Below are 12,593 nucleotides of genomic sequence, written 5' to 3'. Positions count from 1 at the left end.
TTGCATAGTCATCTGTTTACTTTTTTACAATTCTTAATATTTTTTGCTAGTGCGATGACTGATGCATTTGTGGTTGTAGTGATGGAACCATTGCTGAAATCAGGCTGTGACCAGCTTCCTGTTTTTATTAACCATTGTTTTGTGTATACAGTATTTCCTTTGAGCATGATTAGAAGCCAAGCGGGTTGGAATCCTAGCCTTCTGTTGACTTCAGCATGTACCAGCACTGGAGCTCTATCAGTAATAAAAAGATGGGAAAATTTTAAAAATTTACTGTGCTTTGTGGCACCTGAGTGCAGTCATGCTGGGTATATCTACACGAGATGCTAAATGATCAGTAGATTAACTCTACTGCACATTAGTCACTGTGGTAAAAAGCTATTGTGGAGCAGAATTAGTATACTGAGCATTAGTGTCACTAACAAGGCATATACCAACACTACTGCGGAGTAGTGCCAGTTACTGCACATTTAGTTAGTACCTGTTATTATAGGTACTAAACTCAACGTGCAGTAACTACAGTGCATTAATTCACATGTAGACATGTCCGCTGGTTCTCTGGTCAATGTGCTGTATAGCTTTGTGCTTAATCCTTTGCTATCAGTTTGGGATGGGCTGAGGGAGATCTGTGTTAGTATGTTTAATAATTGAGGAGGGCCAGGGAGAGTGTGCAGTGACCCCTTTTAACTACATTTTAGCAAAAGTCATGTCTGTCCCTGCATAGAGTTGTGTGTAGCAGTTCTTGGCAGCAAGGTCAGTTGACAGAGTGTGGCTTGAGTACACTAATCGCACCACATTTGGTGGGCTTAACATTCAGACAGCTCCAGAGCTAGGAACACTGAGAGTCAGGACAAAGCTTGTGGGCACTGAAGTATCCATGTTTGAGTTCTCCACCCTTTTCTGTGCCATACTGTGGAGTATTGTGTTTCCAGAACCACTCTCTCATTTTTTAAAATGAAATGTTGAGAAATGGTGCTGAACACCGTTTGGGCCTCTGAATTTTATTACAGGAAAAACGGTTTCTATCTAGGGGTTGTGCCTCCACAAGTGTGTAGGTGTAAGAGAGAGAGGTTTCCCTTAAAAGAGGTTGACTTTCCAGCTTTTTGAACACCTCTAGGTTAACTGGATATTGTGAGAGTGGAAAATGACAACATGCTGAGTATTTCAACCTCATGCCATTACCCTAAGAATATTAAGATGAGTATTGTACACCAAAGTTTTAGAAGACGGATTTACTCTTTGATGTAGCAATTTGAATGTTTGCTCTTGGATGTTGCATGAAATGTAGCACCTTTTTCTCAGCTCTGCATAATGCTTGGAGAGTTATGTTTTGGTGACTTGGCTTGATGTTTGTGTGCACTATTATTGCCCTCTGCTGGCTGGAATGTCAGGCATGTTTCTGTTTCTAGAAATGTTCTCTTAGTTCAGCAACCTAGTTCACCTTTATCTGTGAGCTTGAGGGAGTGGTTCCTTTTCTTGGAACCAAGGGTTATTAATTCTTTCCCTGAGGTTGCATTTTATATGACTTGCTGACAAGTGTGTTAAATTGTATAATACCAGTGTGAAGTCACTGCTGACTTTGCAGTATGAGAAACTCTGTGACTATTAAAGATGAAGTGTGGTTAATCTGAGACCTTTCTAATTCCTTTGCCTATTTTTTAAGCAGTTGGCATCATTTTACTCTGTGGATTGAAATTCTGTGCCCAACACTTTCTACAGCACTGGTTCTTCAGCAGCTCCAGGGGTTGGACAGGCCATGTAGCCCTGAGCGGGAAAGAGCCTCTTAGGAAACAGTAAGGTATAACTGAGGCAGGCATCCATCCCTCATCATTTCTCATGCAACAGTCTAGTACCATGGATGACCTGAGGAACAGGGATTCCCCATTATCCAGGGTTGGGTGGAGTCAGTCTAGAAGAAACTGACAGGGGCTTTAAAATCCAAAACAATAAAAGTGAGCAGTTAGCCAGAGTGAGGATAGCTTTCTTCCAGGCAGAACAACACACTAGCCTGGCATTAGCTTATGGGAGCGGACAGAATAGGGATCCAAACCCACATTGTCAATCAGGCTGAGGAACATGAGTCATAGACAGAGAAATAGAAGGACCCCCTCTAAATCCAGACCCCTTCAATCCCTTATTGGTCTATTGTAATATTTTGATATACTTCCAAATTAAATTGGAGCAGAAGTATCCATTAACTTTCAATGAGTCTTAGACTCCTTGTGTCAGGGGCTCCTGAAAATCTCATCAGGTGCTTTTAAAAATCTCAGCTTCACCACCTCTACATCTTTTCTGTTTGTCTTCTGCATCCACCTCTTTTTGTGAAGAGGCTACTTGAGCAAATCCCACAGCACTAGCAAAAAAGAGAGAGAGCAGAGCACTTGTGCTGGAAGTAGGGGGAGGAAAAGAATCTCATTTGCATGAGTTTCCTGGCCCTGCCATGCAGGGCATCTGTGTTTCTTATTACTGTATAAACCAAGGCAAGGGTTTGGCTTTCAATTTCAAACAAAAATAAAGCATAATAGTGTGTTCGTTTGTATTTGGGTTTAGATCAGGGTATCAAACTCACTCAGAGATGGTGCATGCTGCATTCAGGGAAAGCTGGTCCAGACCCATATGCAGCAACCAGGGCTGGATGATAGGACTCCATGGGCAAGATCCAGCCCATAAGCCATACCTTTGACACCTCTGGTTAGATTAATCTGATTTCATCATATGTTCGTAGCAAAAAATATACATGTCTTACAGATAATTATCATTTTGAATTATCAAAGAACAGTAAAACTCGGTTCTTGTCACTTGTGTAATTTTATGTTTCAAAACTGTACTTGTAATAGCCATGTATCAATTTGGTTACAGTTCCTTTCTTGGAATAAGGAAAACTACATTTCCACTTGGAAACTTTCCTGAAGACGCTGTTTTTTCATGCTCACGAATGTTTCTTTAAATTTATTCAAGAAGCTTGTTAAAATGGAGAGAAAAAGGTCAAGAAATTTATCAACACTAAATTTTATAAATCCTCTTCTCCCTCATCATTTTTCTGCACAAAATTTAATGTGGAGGTCAAAAACCTTCTTAGAACAAGGATTTGCATACTTGTTTATTTTAACTGTACATTTAGTTCCCCAAACCAGTTAAATTTAAGTTGCAGACAATTATATCATTACAGCTACAGCCTTTAGTGACTGTAATTGGAGACATTCTCTCAGAAAAGTTTGGCTTAAGAAGAGAGTGTAAGTATCTACTGCTAATACCCATTAGTGTGACTACTGATGCTTAATATTTCAGTTAGCCATTACGTGCGTACTATGACAGTTTATGACAAAATTAACAAGCAAACTGGTTTAAAGATTCAGTCCAGTGCTGATTTCCCAAATTGAGTCCTGCTTTCATCTCCTTACCATGTATGTGTAAAAATTGTGAATAACTTCATTGGGCCAGACACAATGTTGCCTTGCACCTAATCATTTTCAGTAGTGCAGAGTGGGTGTAAAATATTGCCATTGTGTTTGTAGTGCTTTGCACTCTGCATTGGTATGTGGTCACATGAGATTCTGAGCATGAGTGGATGGGACTGATAGGCTTTGATCAGTCTAATCATATAAGATTTACTTGGATAAGTGACAGATTCAGAATCAGGCTCTATCTTTGTATTAGAGGTCTTGTGAATAGAGTAGCCAAAATTGTTCTTATTTGAATATGGAATGTCATGTAGTGTGGTGTGGTGTCTAACCCTTCATTTCTGTTTACTATTTTTTAGTTAAATTCTCTCTCAAATTCTTGCCTTTTGCCTGCTACTTTCTAACTTGCTTGTTTCAGTAAGTCTTCTTTTTTTAAAAAAAGTATGACAAGATTCACTCTACTTTTAAGGGGTGGCAACTGAGTTTTGTTTACACTGGGCTGTTTTCCCCTTACTTTCTGTATTTGAACCTTGAGTGTATGTTCGATAGAGGGCACCAGAACACAGGCTGTGATCAGTTGTTTCTGGAAGATTTTATTTTTTCTCTCTCCCATGATCTGATGTAAATAGGCAGAGTAAATTTGTTGAAAACGAAATCAGAGTGTTAACCTTCCACACGCATAGAAGTGTGCATCTGTCATTGTATTAGGTTACAGTAGATACAGGAAATCTTTAGTTAGGATTAAGTTGTACTGTTCAGCCATATGTTATTCTCCTGCAGCAGAACTGTATATAATATATCTAATAAAATCATGTTGAAGAAAACCAGATTTTGGCCTTTGTCCAAATAAGACAAAACACATGTTTTTGTCTTTTGCAAATGGTCTTGTTTTAACTGGTGGAGAGGGCATATTCCTCTCATATCCTACAGCACGTCTTAAATCTACCTACTTTTGTTGCTATTTCATGTTCTCTTTCTGCAGACATCTAGATATCAAAAATATTTACTGAAACTGCTTATAAAGATTCTCATAACCACAAATAAAAAAGGTTTGATTGTCTCAAATTCAAATCTAGGGCCTGACCCAGCAAACCAGTACTCATGTAGGTATTCCTTATGTAAGTGAGCTGATGCATGGCATGAGTGAGACTTTATTGTGGGAAGAATGACTACTTGCGTGAATAAATATTTGTAGGTTAGGGATTCCAGTTCTGCTCTAGAGATGCAGAGGAAAAATCTTGCTTTTTAAAGCTGTCTAGTCATTATTTTTAGTCTCTGCTAAAACACCCTCATTTGTTGTTACCATGTTTTACCTCCCCCGTGCCTTTCCACCTTCCTTTTTTGTTTTTTCTGCATGTCATGTCTTGCCTTTTAGATTGTAAAATGTTTGGAGCGATCATTTTATATTTATTTGTACAGTACCTAGCACAGCAGAGCCACAGCCATGAGTACTACCATATTATTAATATTTAATGATAGCAATAACTTCTGGTGACAAAGCACACACGTACTTTTTTCAGAGGAAAGAATATTTTGAACATGAAAACATGAGGCTAGAAATTAATCGCACATACACTTTATTTTTCATTTTGATTGCTTTTTAATTACATCCTTCAAGCAATGTAACTTGCTGGTAGCAGAATAAAAAAGGCAAAGTTGTTATCCCTTAATTAAAGGGTAGAAGAGAAGTTTCAAGGGCATAAACTATGTGAAGAGTGCTCATATATCTGCTTACAAGCCAGTTTTGCAAAGCATATAAATGTTTTTTTCCCCCTCAAAGATGTACTATCTCTGATTAGTTTAACGAACATCTTTCTCTCTAATTCTTCCTTTCAATCTCTCTTCACTTGTTTAACCTCCAGGTGGCACTATTAAGCAGAAAAGAAAATTACTGTGAAATAATGAGTCCAATGTAAAGTAAAATTGGAAATTGAATTATAGCTGCAGAAAAAGGACAGTAGCCTTGAGGTCCTGATCAACCTGTACTCTTATCACTTTTGTTTGCTGTTCCCATGTGTTAGGTTACCAGCAAGTTAATAACAGTGCTTCAGCAGTTCAAGGTTTAGTAGAATTGCACTGGACATGAAATAAAGCTAAAATGAATTTGTGTCCAATATCATTGACATTAGTGCTCATTACTTCTGTGGTGTAATGCCTCAAACCATCTAAAATCAATTTTAAAGATTACCCATTATTTTATAAAGAAAATAAAATACATTTCAAACAGCAACAAAGCTGTAAGTATAGTGTAATCTCATGAGCAGTTAGTTACTTGTGTGTTGGCTGAGTGGCAGGAAACTACTGAAGGTACAGAACAAGAAAATCTGCAAGGAAACTAAAACCAGTGTACAATGAATTTAGTAGGCCAGCTTTTATGATACTTCTCTGAATATGACATGCAGAAGTCAAAACTGCAAAAATGTGAATTTCTTCATGGTCACGTTTGTAAATCTGGAAAGCAAACTAAGATTTATTTAAAGGGAAAAAAGAATGAGTTTACTCCTACAAGTGCTTACACTGAAAAACTGGATTTATTGTGTGGTATGATTCTTTTTCTTTTTGTCATGATGTTTGTCTTATTTCTTGTTTGGGATTTTACGTTTACCAAGAGTCTGCTGAAATCCCTTTTCTGTGGCCCGTGAATGATAGCTTTTCAAACTGTATTCATGAAGCTGCTGTTGTTGAGAAAGAAGGGAGGTGTGGGTTTAAGTTCTGTGTTGTTGCATGCTACTGCATGGCTTCTTTGGGGACACTGAGAAGTTATTTTAAACATATTGTGCATTAATATGTTGTAGGCATGAATGTTAAGAAGATAAATTATGATTGGTGGTTATTTTTAAGTAAATTAGGAGGGGTTTATAGGAGTAAAAAGCTAGCTGTTATCAGAGTTTTCAAAATGATTTTATCTTAGCACATAGCTGAAGCTAGTCACTATTAGAACTCTACCATCTTAAATAGAATCTCACATCAAGTATAGGAGAAAATTATAGCCACATTTTTCATCACTGTAAATTTTTAAGTTGAATTATTTTGTGTATGTGTACAAGCACTTACTACACATGGTTATATCCCAAATTTACAATTATGTTTCTGCTCATGTATTTTGCTTTGCAATTTTATAGGCTCTAACTGAAAGCCAGAAATCTTTTAAACCTTTTTACATTAAATACTATTGGAATGTTTTCTGTAATAGACAATAGTTTTAGTGTACTTATATCTTAAAATGTTGCAGTTCAAGCATGTGTCTAGTCTTGTGAAATACAAATAACCAGTCTATAATAATTTTATTTTAATTGGAGTATTTTTATAATACACTTGGTTTGAGGCTTTTTTGGTCTTCATCCATTCTTATGTTAATGTTATCGCTTGTATCCCATTGTACAGTGGTAAATCTAATAATTAAAGGGAAGCATATTAATAAACAAAGGTAATCTAAATATTAGTAAGTAGGAAAATGTTGTCCCTTAATATCTTAATCTTGCTTTGAAATATTTTAGTAATTTTTGTATTCAACATTAATCATTAGCAAAGTAAATTTTTGCTAATGTTGAGCATTTCCATTAGATTCAATAGGAAAAGTCACATCAGTAAAGTTATACACACTCAAAACATTTGACAGAATCTGGCCCTTATTGTCTCCTGCTAATCATGTTAGATTAGGCATATTGTACGGTTCCCTCTTTCTTAAAATATTGCAGTAGTACTGCATATTCAGAGTAGCAACAATGATGCTCAGATTTCAATCCTTCCGGAGTAAACTGACTCTGACTTTCCATATTTCTTGAATATTGTACTCTGATTACACACTATTCATGAAATAAAATAGTTTATGCTGAGTGTATTTGACCATTTATTTTTATAAATAAAAAGGCTAAGATGAGGGGTTTTGTCTGAGCTTCCTGAAAACATTTTACCATAACATTTGTCAATGTGGCTCAATGGCATTTTTATTCTACTTTTATATAAAAATTTGTAGAAGTGTAAAATACTTTGGCTGAAATTCAAAAACATTCTACTACTCATAGGTATTTCAAAGTCCAGACTTTTCATGTTTCTAAACTGCTCCATCTTCTTCAACTCCCTCAAAAGAAATGGGTGAATTATAATGTTAGAAAATTTTAATATTTTCATAATATAGAAACAGTTCTTGAGTAGACATCAACATTTCCAAAGTGTATATGATTTCACACTCCTTTAAAAGCATTAATTGATCCACATGGTAATAACAGATGGTTAAATGGAAGAAATGTCCTTGAAGTTATTCTTATAACAGATGTTTTTAACTATTTGCTTCATGTTTTTACTCACCTAAAATTCCAAATAATATAATAAGAAAGTAGCATATACCTAGTCATTTTAGTATGTCCAGTACTGACTTGGGATTAATTTAAAGCATTTGAAAACATGACAACATTAAGAGATTGTTCTGGTAAAACAGTTGAATATAATATAAACATTTGTTTTTCTTTCTTTCTTTCTTTTTAAAGGATCCTACAAAACGCATTATTGCTTTCAGACAGTAGGCTTCACCTCTTCTTACAGACTCAGCTAAGCCCAGAAGATATCGAGGCTTGTGTATCTGGACAGACAAAATATTCTGTGGCTGATGCGATTCTTAAGTTTGCCTCTCTGCATCGACGTTTTCCTATTGAAGATGGAGAGAGGAAAAAAGGAAAAATTGATGCAGATTCTGATTCAGAGAGGTTACTTCCTTACTTTCTTACATTCTGAAATTTTATATATATATACGCACATGCATATACACACGCTTCACTTTTTTTGTTGATGTAATACTAAGATAATGAAAAAATTAATTGACTGAGATTTTATTGAGCTGTGACAGCTCATCATAGAAGTCTTCACACACACCTCCACACTGAATTAATGAATGCAGTAGAAATTCAATTATCTGCATTCTGATTATGTGAATTTCATTTAGTCAGACTTGAATTATTCGCGTTTAAATTATCTTGCTAAAAAAATATCCAACTGCACTCCAAATGGCTAATTAAAAGTCCAAATTTCCTGTCTCTCTTTGTGACTGGAGATAATTAAAGTTCTCCTCTGTTACTCAGGCTTTGAGTGTGTTGTGAAAACCAATTTCCTCTTTTTATTTTTTTTTTCTTTCCCCTTTTCTGCAGTTCATCCTTGGGGCTTGGACACAGTAGTGATGACAGCATTTCACATGGATGCAAAGCAAGCCCAGCTTCTGAAGAATCCTGAAAAATCATTTGTATATTGCCATCCTAGTACAGACAGAATGACTCATGTTACATTTGCTAGTTACATCCACATGTATTTATGTAAACACAGTTTTGCAATAACATGTACCTAAAAAGATAACTGTTCTTCCTCTGGTTTTTTAACATACTGTGATAATGTTCGTTGGTTGTTTTTTTTATCAGAGTTGCATGTTACTTATCATATTTAAGTTTATACAGCCATTAGAATCTCAACCAATATTAGGATAGTGATGCTCTGTGGCAAAATATGGCTGATACAATATGTCCCTTGATTATATGTTTTAGATCTTAAAAATAATTATATTTTATTCACTTAGTTTAAAACTATGTCAAATTAAATATACTCAAAGCACCTTTTGCAGTTTATATCAGAGATGTTTCACTTCAAACAGTCATTTGACATTGATGAAATTATATATGCCACATGGCATTAACTTTTTAAGGTAGCATGGTAGCATAAGCGAACAATAACTGTACAAGGGATATGCTGTTGACAATTTGAGATGGATAGTGTCTTCCTCTAGTCTTGCTCCAGTGCATGGAAAACTTGCTTTTATCATGCACAAGAACTAGAGGCCAAAAGTTTCAAGCACAGTCACTTAAGTCAGGCATGTAAATAACAGTGACATGATTTTCAGGGGTGTTGACACCCTCAGTTCACATGAAAGATGGTGGGAGTTATGAAGGTTTACTCCCAGTAAAAGTCATGGGTGAAATTTTGTTATCATTGAAGTCAATGGCAGAATTTCCCATTGGCTTCTCTGGGGTCAGGGTTTTGCCCTAGGTGGTCAGCTTTTAGGCAGCTGTTTCAAACTATTAGTGAAGGTTCTCTATTTAATGTTTTAAAGGAAGTGCAATCATCTCTCCAGTAAGTTGATAATCACATAATTATAGCAGTACAAATGCAGACCTCTATGATGTCTTTAGGTACAAACTGGAATATCTGGAACCACTGATTTCACCTTTACTATAGTAAATGCACTGGAACATTGATTTTTTTTTCACAAATGAAAGGCAGGGCTGAACACTTGTTAACCACAAACATTTTGTTTTAACTAAGTATCTGCTGTGCTCTATATGTTCACAGTAACAGAGAGGTGTCACCCTGAGTCTGTCAGTAGAACTTGTTTCAGTGTTTTGTTGTATTTATATTTGATGTTTTTTAACTACTACTGAAAATAAGCCACTGGTTTTGATTCTGTTCCCAATGAAATAATGGCAAAACTCTCATTGACTAAAGGGCTTCAGGTTCAGGCCTAATATAGATTTTTGCCTCTGAAGGATACTTTGGCTAGTATCAGGGAAGAGATGTTTTTACCCTGTGCATTAAAGAAAAAAAATAAATGTTATTAAATGGTCAACTAATAAAAGTTAGTGTAGACATGTGTGGGCCTGTTCTTAAAGTATCCAGCTGGGAATCTGTGAAATTTCAGAATGTGTGTTTTCATAGCCTAAGGATAACATCACTTAGGTAACTACTTTGAACCACTGTTTTCTGTTGATGGTAGTAGCACTTTTAAAAGATATCTAAGTTTATTTTAGACCATTTTTATTGAATTGCACAAATGTATCTAGTCACAATCTCTGCTTGGGTGCAGAAGAGCATTTTCATGCGGTGATAACATTTAATTAAAGCAACAAGTTATCACTACAAACTTAACTAGAAGAAAGCTGTTATTGCTAATTGGTGACTTTCATTTGATTTAACTTTTTCTTGTTTCTTTTACCTCATTGATAGACTTGGTATTTAGCAAATTTGAGGTATTTAGCAAATAGTGAAAAATAATGTGATATGCAAAAACTGGAATAATGTCCTTGGAAAGGGAATTAGATCTTTTTATTTTCTTTACTACACTTCTCGCTTGTGTATGTGTTTTGGGGGGCTGTTTTGTTTTTTAACATTTAGGTAGATCATTTAATGCACTTTACATTGTGTACTCTGCTAACTTGTAATCTAAATATGTATCTAAAATTACAACAGATTTAAGAGGTGGAGGAATCCTGTATCTATTTTTAATTCAGGGAGCTTCTCTTTTGTGTATTAAAGTTTTCAAGGCAGCCTGTGTATCAGTAATCCTTGGATTTGTAATAACTGTATGTTATTAGCTTTTATCTCACTCAATACATTTCTATACTATAAAATCCGTTCCCTTATTTTCTTCCTGTTCTTTGTGGAAGTTAATGAAGAATGTTGTTCTTTTCAAAGTTGTTGGTATACCATATATTATTGAAATTTTTCATGTTAAATGTTAATGAAGAATATTTTCTGTTCCAGTGTTTGCTTAGTATGTTCCAAAATATTGTAAGAAAGTGTTTTAGGAAATTGTCCTAATTTTGTGAAATTTAATATAAAATTTGTAATTTTCTTTTGTTTATGACTGAGTTAGTAATTTTAGTACTATATTAAATATTGTTTTAATTTCAAGAAGAAACTCTTACCAGTGTTTTCTCAAGTTTTTTTTGTTGCAACTAAGCAATATTTCAGTTTAATTTTCAAATAGATGTGATTTATAATTATATTCTGATTCCCCACTTCCAGATTCAGAATTCTTCTTTATTTTTGCTGAGAATCTACCCTTTATAATCTAATCTCTTTGTATCTAAAAAACCTTTTATATAAAAGAACATTCGCAAGTAACAAATAGAGAAAAATATCATTTTTATCTCCTATTTACACTGATGTAGATGTAAGAGTAAAAAAAAATCCCATTTCCTACTTTTTTTGTTCTTTGTCATGACTTTATATTACTTAGTACAATTTACTCTTTCTTTTTTAAATTAACTTTTTTGTTTGCTATGGGTTTTTGAGCAGTATGTAAACAAACAAAATCTTAGTAGTTTACACTTTTGTATATTAATACACATGTACCGTCAGAGTAACGTAAATTTGTAGTCAACAACCTGTTACTTGCAATGCCACTAAAATGAAGATAACAAAAATCCCGTTAAAAGAAAACTGTTCATTTAATAACAGTTCACTTTTTATAAACATTGAATATTTAGCCACTTGGCTTTCTTCATTCTCCCAACACATAACATTTCAAAATTCTGTGCCCAGTATTTTTTCGTCTTGGTTCCTTGACACTTTTATCAATATGCTAAAGGTAATTTTTCAGAATTATATTAAAAAGTATCTACATTTATATTTGTTGACATATTCTGCTGTAAAATTCAAGAAGCACATAGCAGCATTTTCAAGAAATGGATAAAATAAAAGCCTTGTTTAAGTAGATGCTCTTATAAGTAGGATCAATAACGATGATCATTGTCTACCCCGAAAAGGGTTTTTTGTCACTACTTTCTACGCTGCTGAATCCTTCTTTGTAAGTGCAAAAATGTAAATCAATATTTCCATTATACAGACTATGATTCCCCTCATGAAAGGCCTAAATGATTAAAGAAAAAACAAGTATTTTCCCTTTAAAATATTCCTTAACGTACTCCGTTTTACTTTGTTTCCTGAAATAAATCATATTTTTTAAATTAAACTGAATTATCTTTCATAACAGAAACCAAAAATACCCCTTTTGATTTGGAATATTTAGAGTTCATGTATATGTATGTATAATATATATATATATATATATATATATATATGTTATACCAATCATACGTATACATAACACTGACTTACAACTTTGCTATTTTATTGTATATTTGTTTGTCAAAAGTTTTTAAATAACAGTTCCTTGTTGATATAGCAACTCTCTGGTCTAGGTCTGCAATTACAATATACACTACTTAAAATTAAAATGATTATCTACAGTTTGGCATCAAATACAAAAAGGAGGAAAACTCTCGCAAGCTCGGAGGCAAAGCTGAGCACATTTCCTGCAGATCCTCTTTTAGAAAGCTGCAAATAAAAACTTCACCAACTCAAACAGACTTCCCAGAACCTTGCGATCTCTCTTTGTAGCTGTCCCTCAGTACCAGCTTCCCCTTGCCTACA

General features: G+C 34.6%; 1 protein-coding gene across 11 annotated transcripts in view; it reads left to right on the top strand.

The window, feature by feature from the left end:
• The window catches only part of SNX10 (sorting nexin 10), a 97,055-nt gene extending 85,985 nt beyond the window's left edge, over positions 1 to 11,070 (top strand). For all 11 annotated transcript variants that reach the window (XM_025207426.1, XM_025207431.1, XM_006026485.3 and 8 more), the window contains 2 exons: positions 7,889 to 8,104; positions 8,543 to 11,070. In XM_025207426.1, the coding sequence (XP_025063211.1) occupies positions 7,889 to 8,104; positions 8,543 to 8,624 (298 nt within the window). In that variant the 3' untranslated portion in view covers positions 8,625 to 11,070. The remainder of the gene's footprint in view (positions 1 to 7,888; positions 8,105 to 8,542) is intronic.
• The last annotated feature ends 1,523 nt before the right edge of the window (positions 11,071 to 12,593 follow it).

This window comes from Alligator sinensis, unplaced genomic scaffold (assembly GCF_000455745.1).
Source record: "Alligator sinensis unplaced genomic scaffold, ASM45574v1 scaffold29_2, whole genome shotgun sequence".
In the NCBI taxonomy this organism is placed as follows: Eukaryota; Metazoa; Chordata; order Crocodylia; family Alligatoridae; genus Alligator; species Alligator sinensis.
The sequence above is the reverse complement of the archived record's forward strand: the minus strand, read 5'-3'. Positions and strand labels throughout refer to the sequence as shown.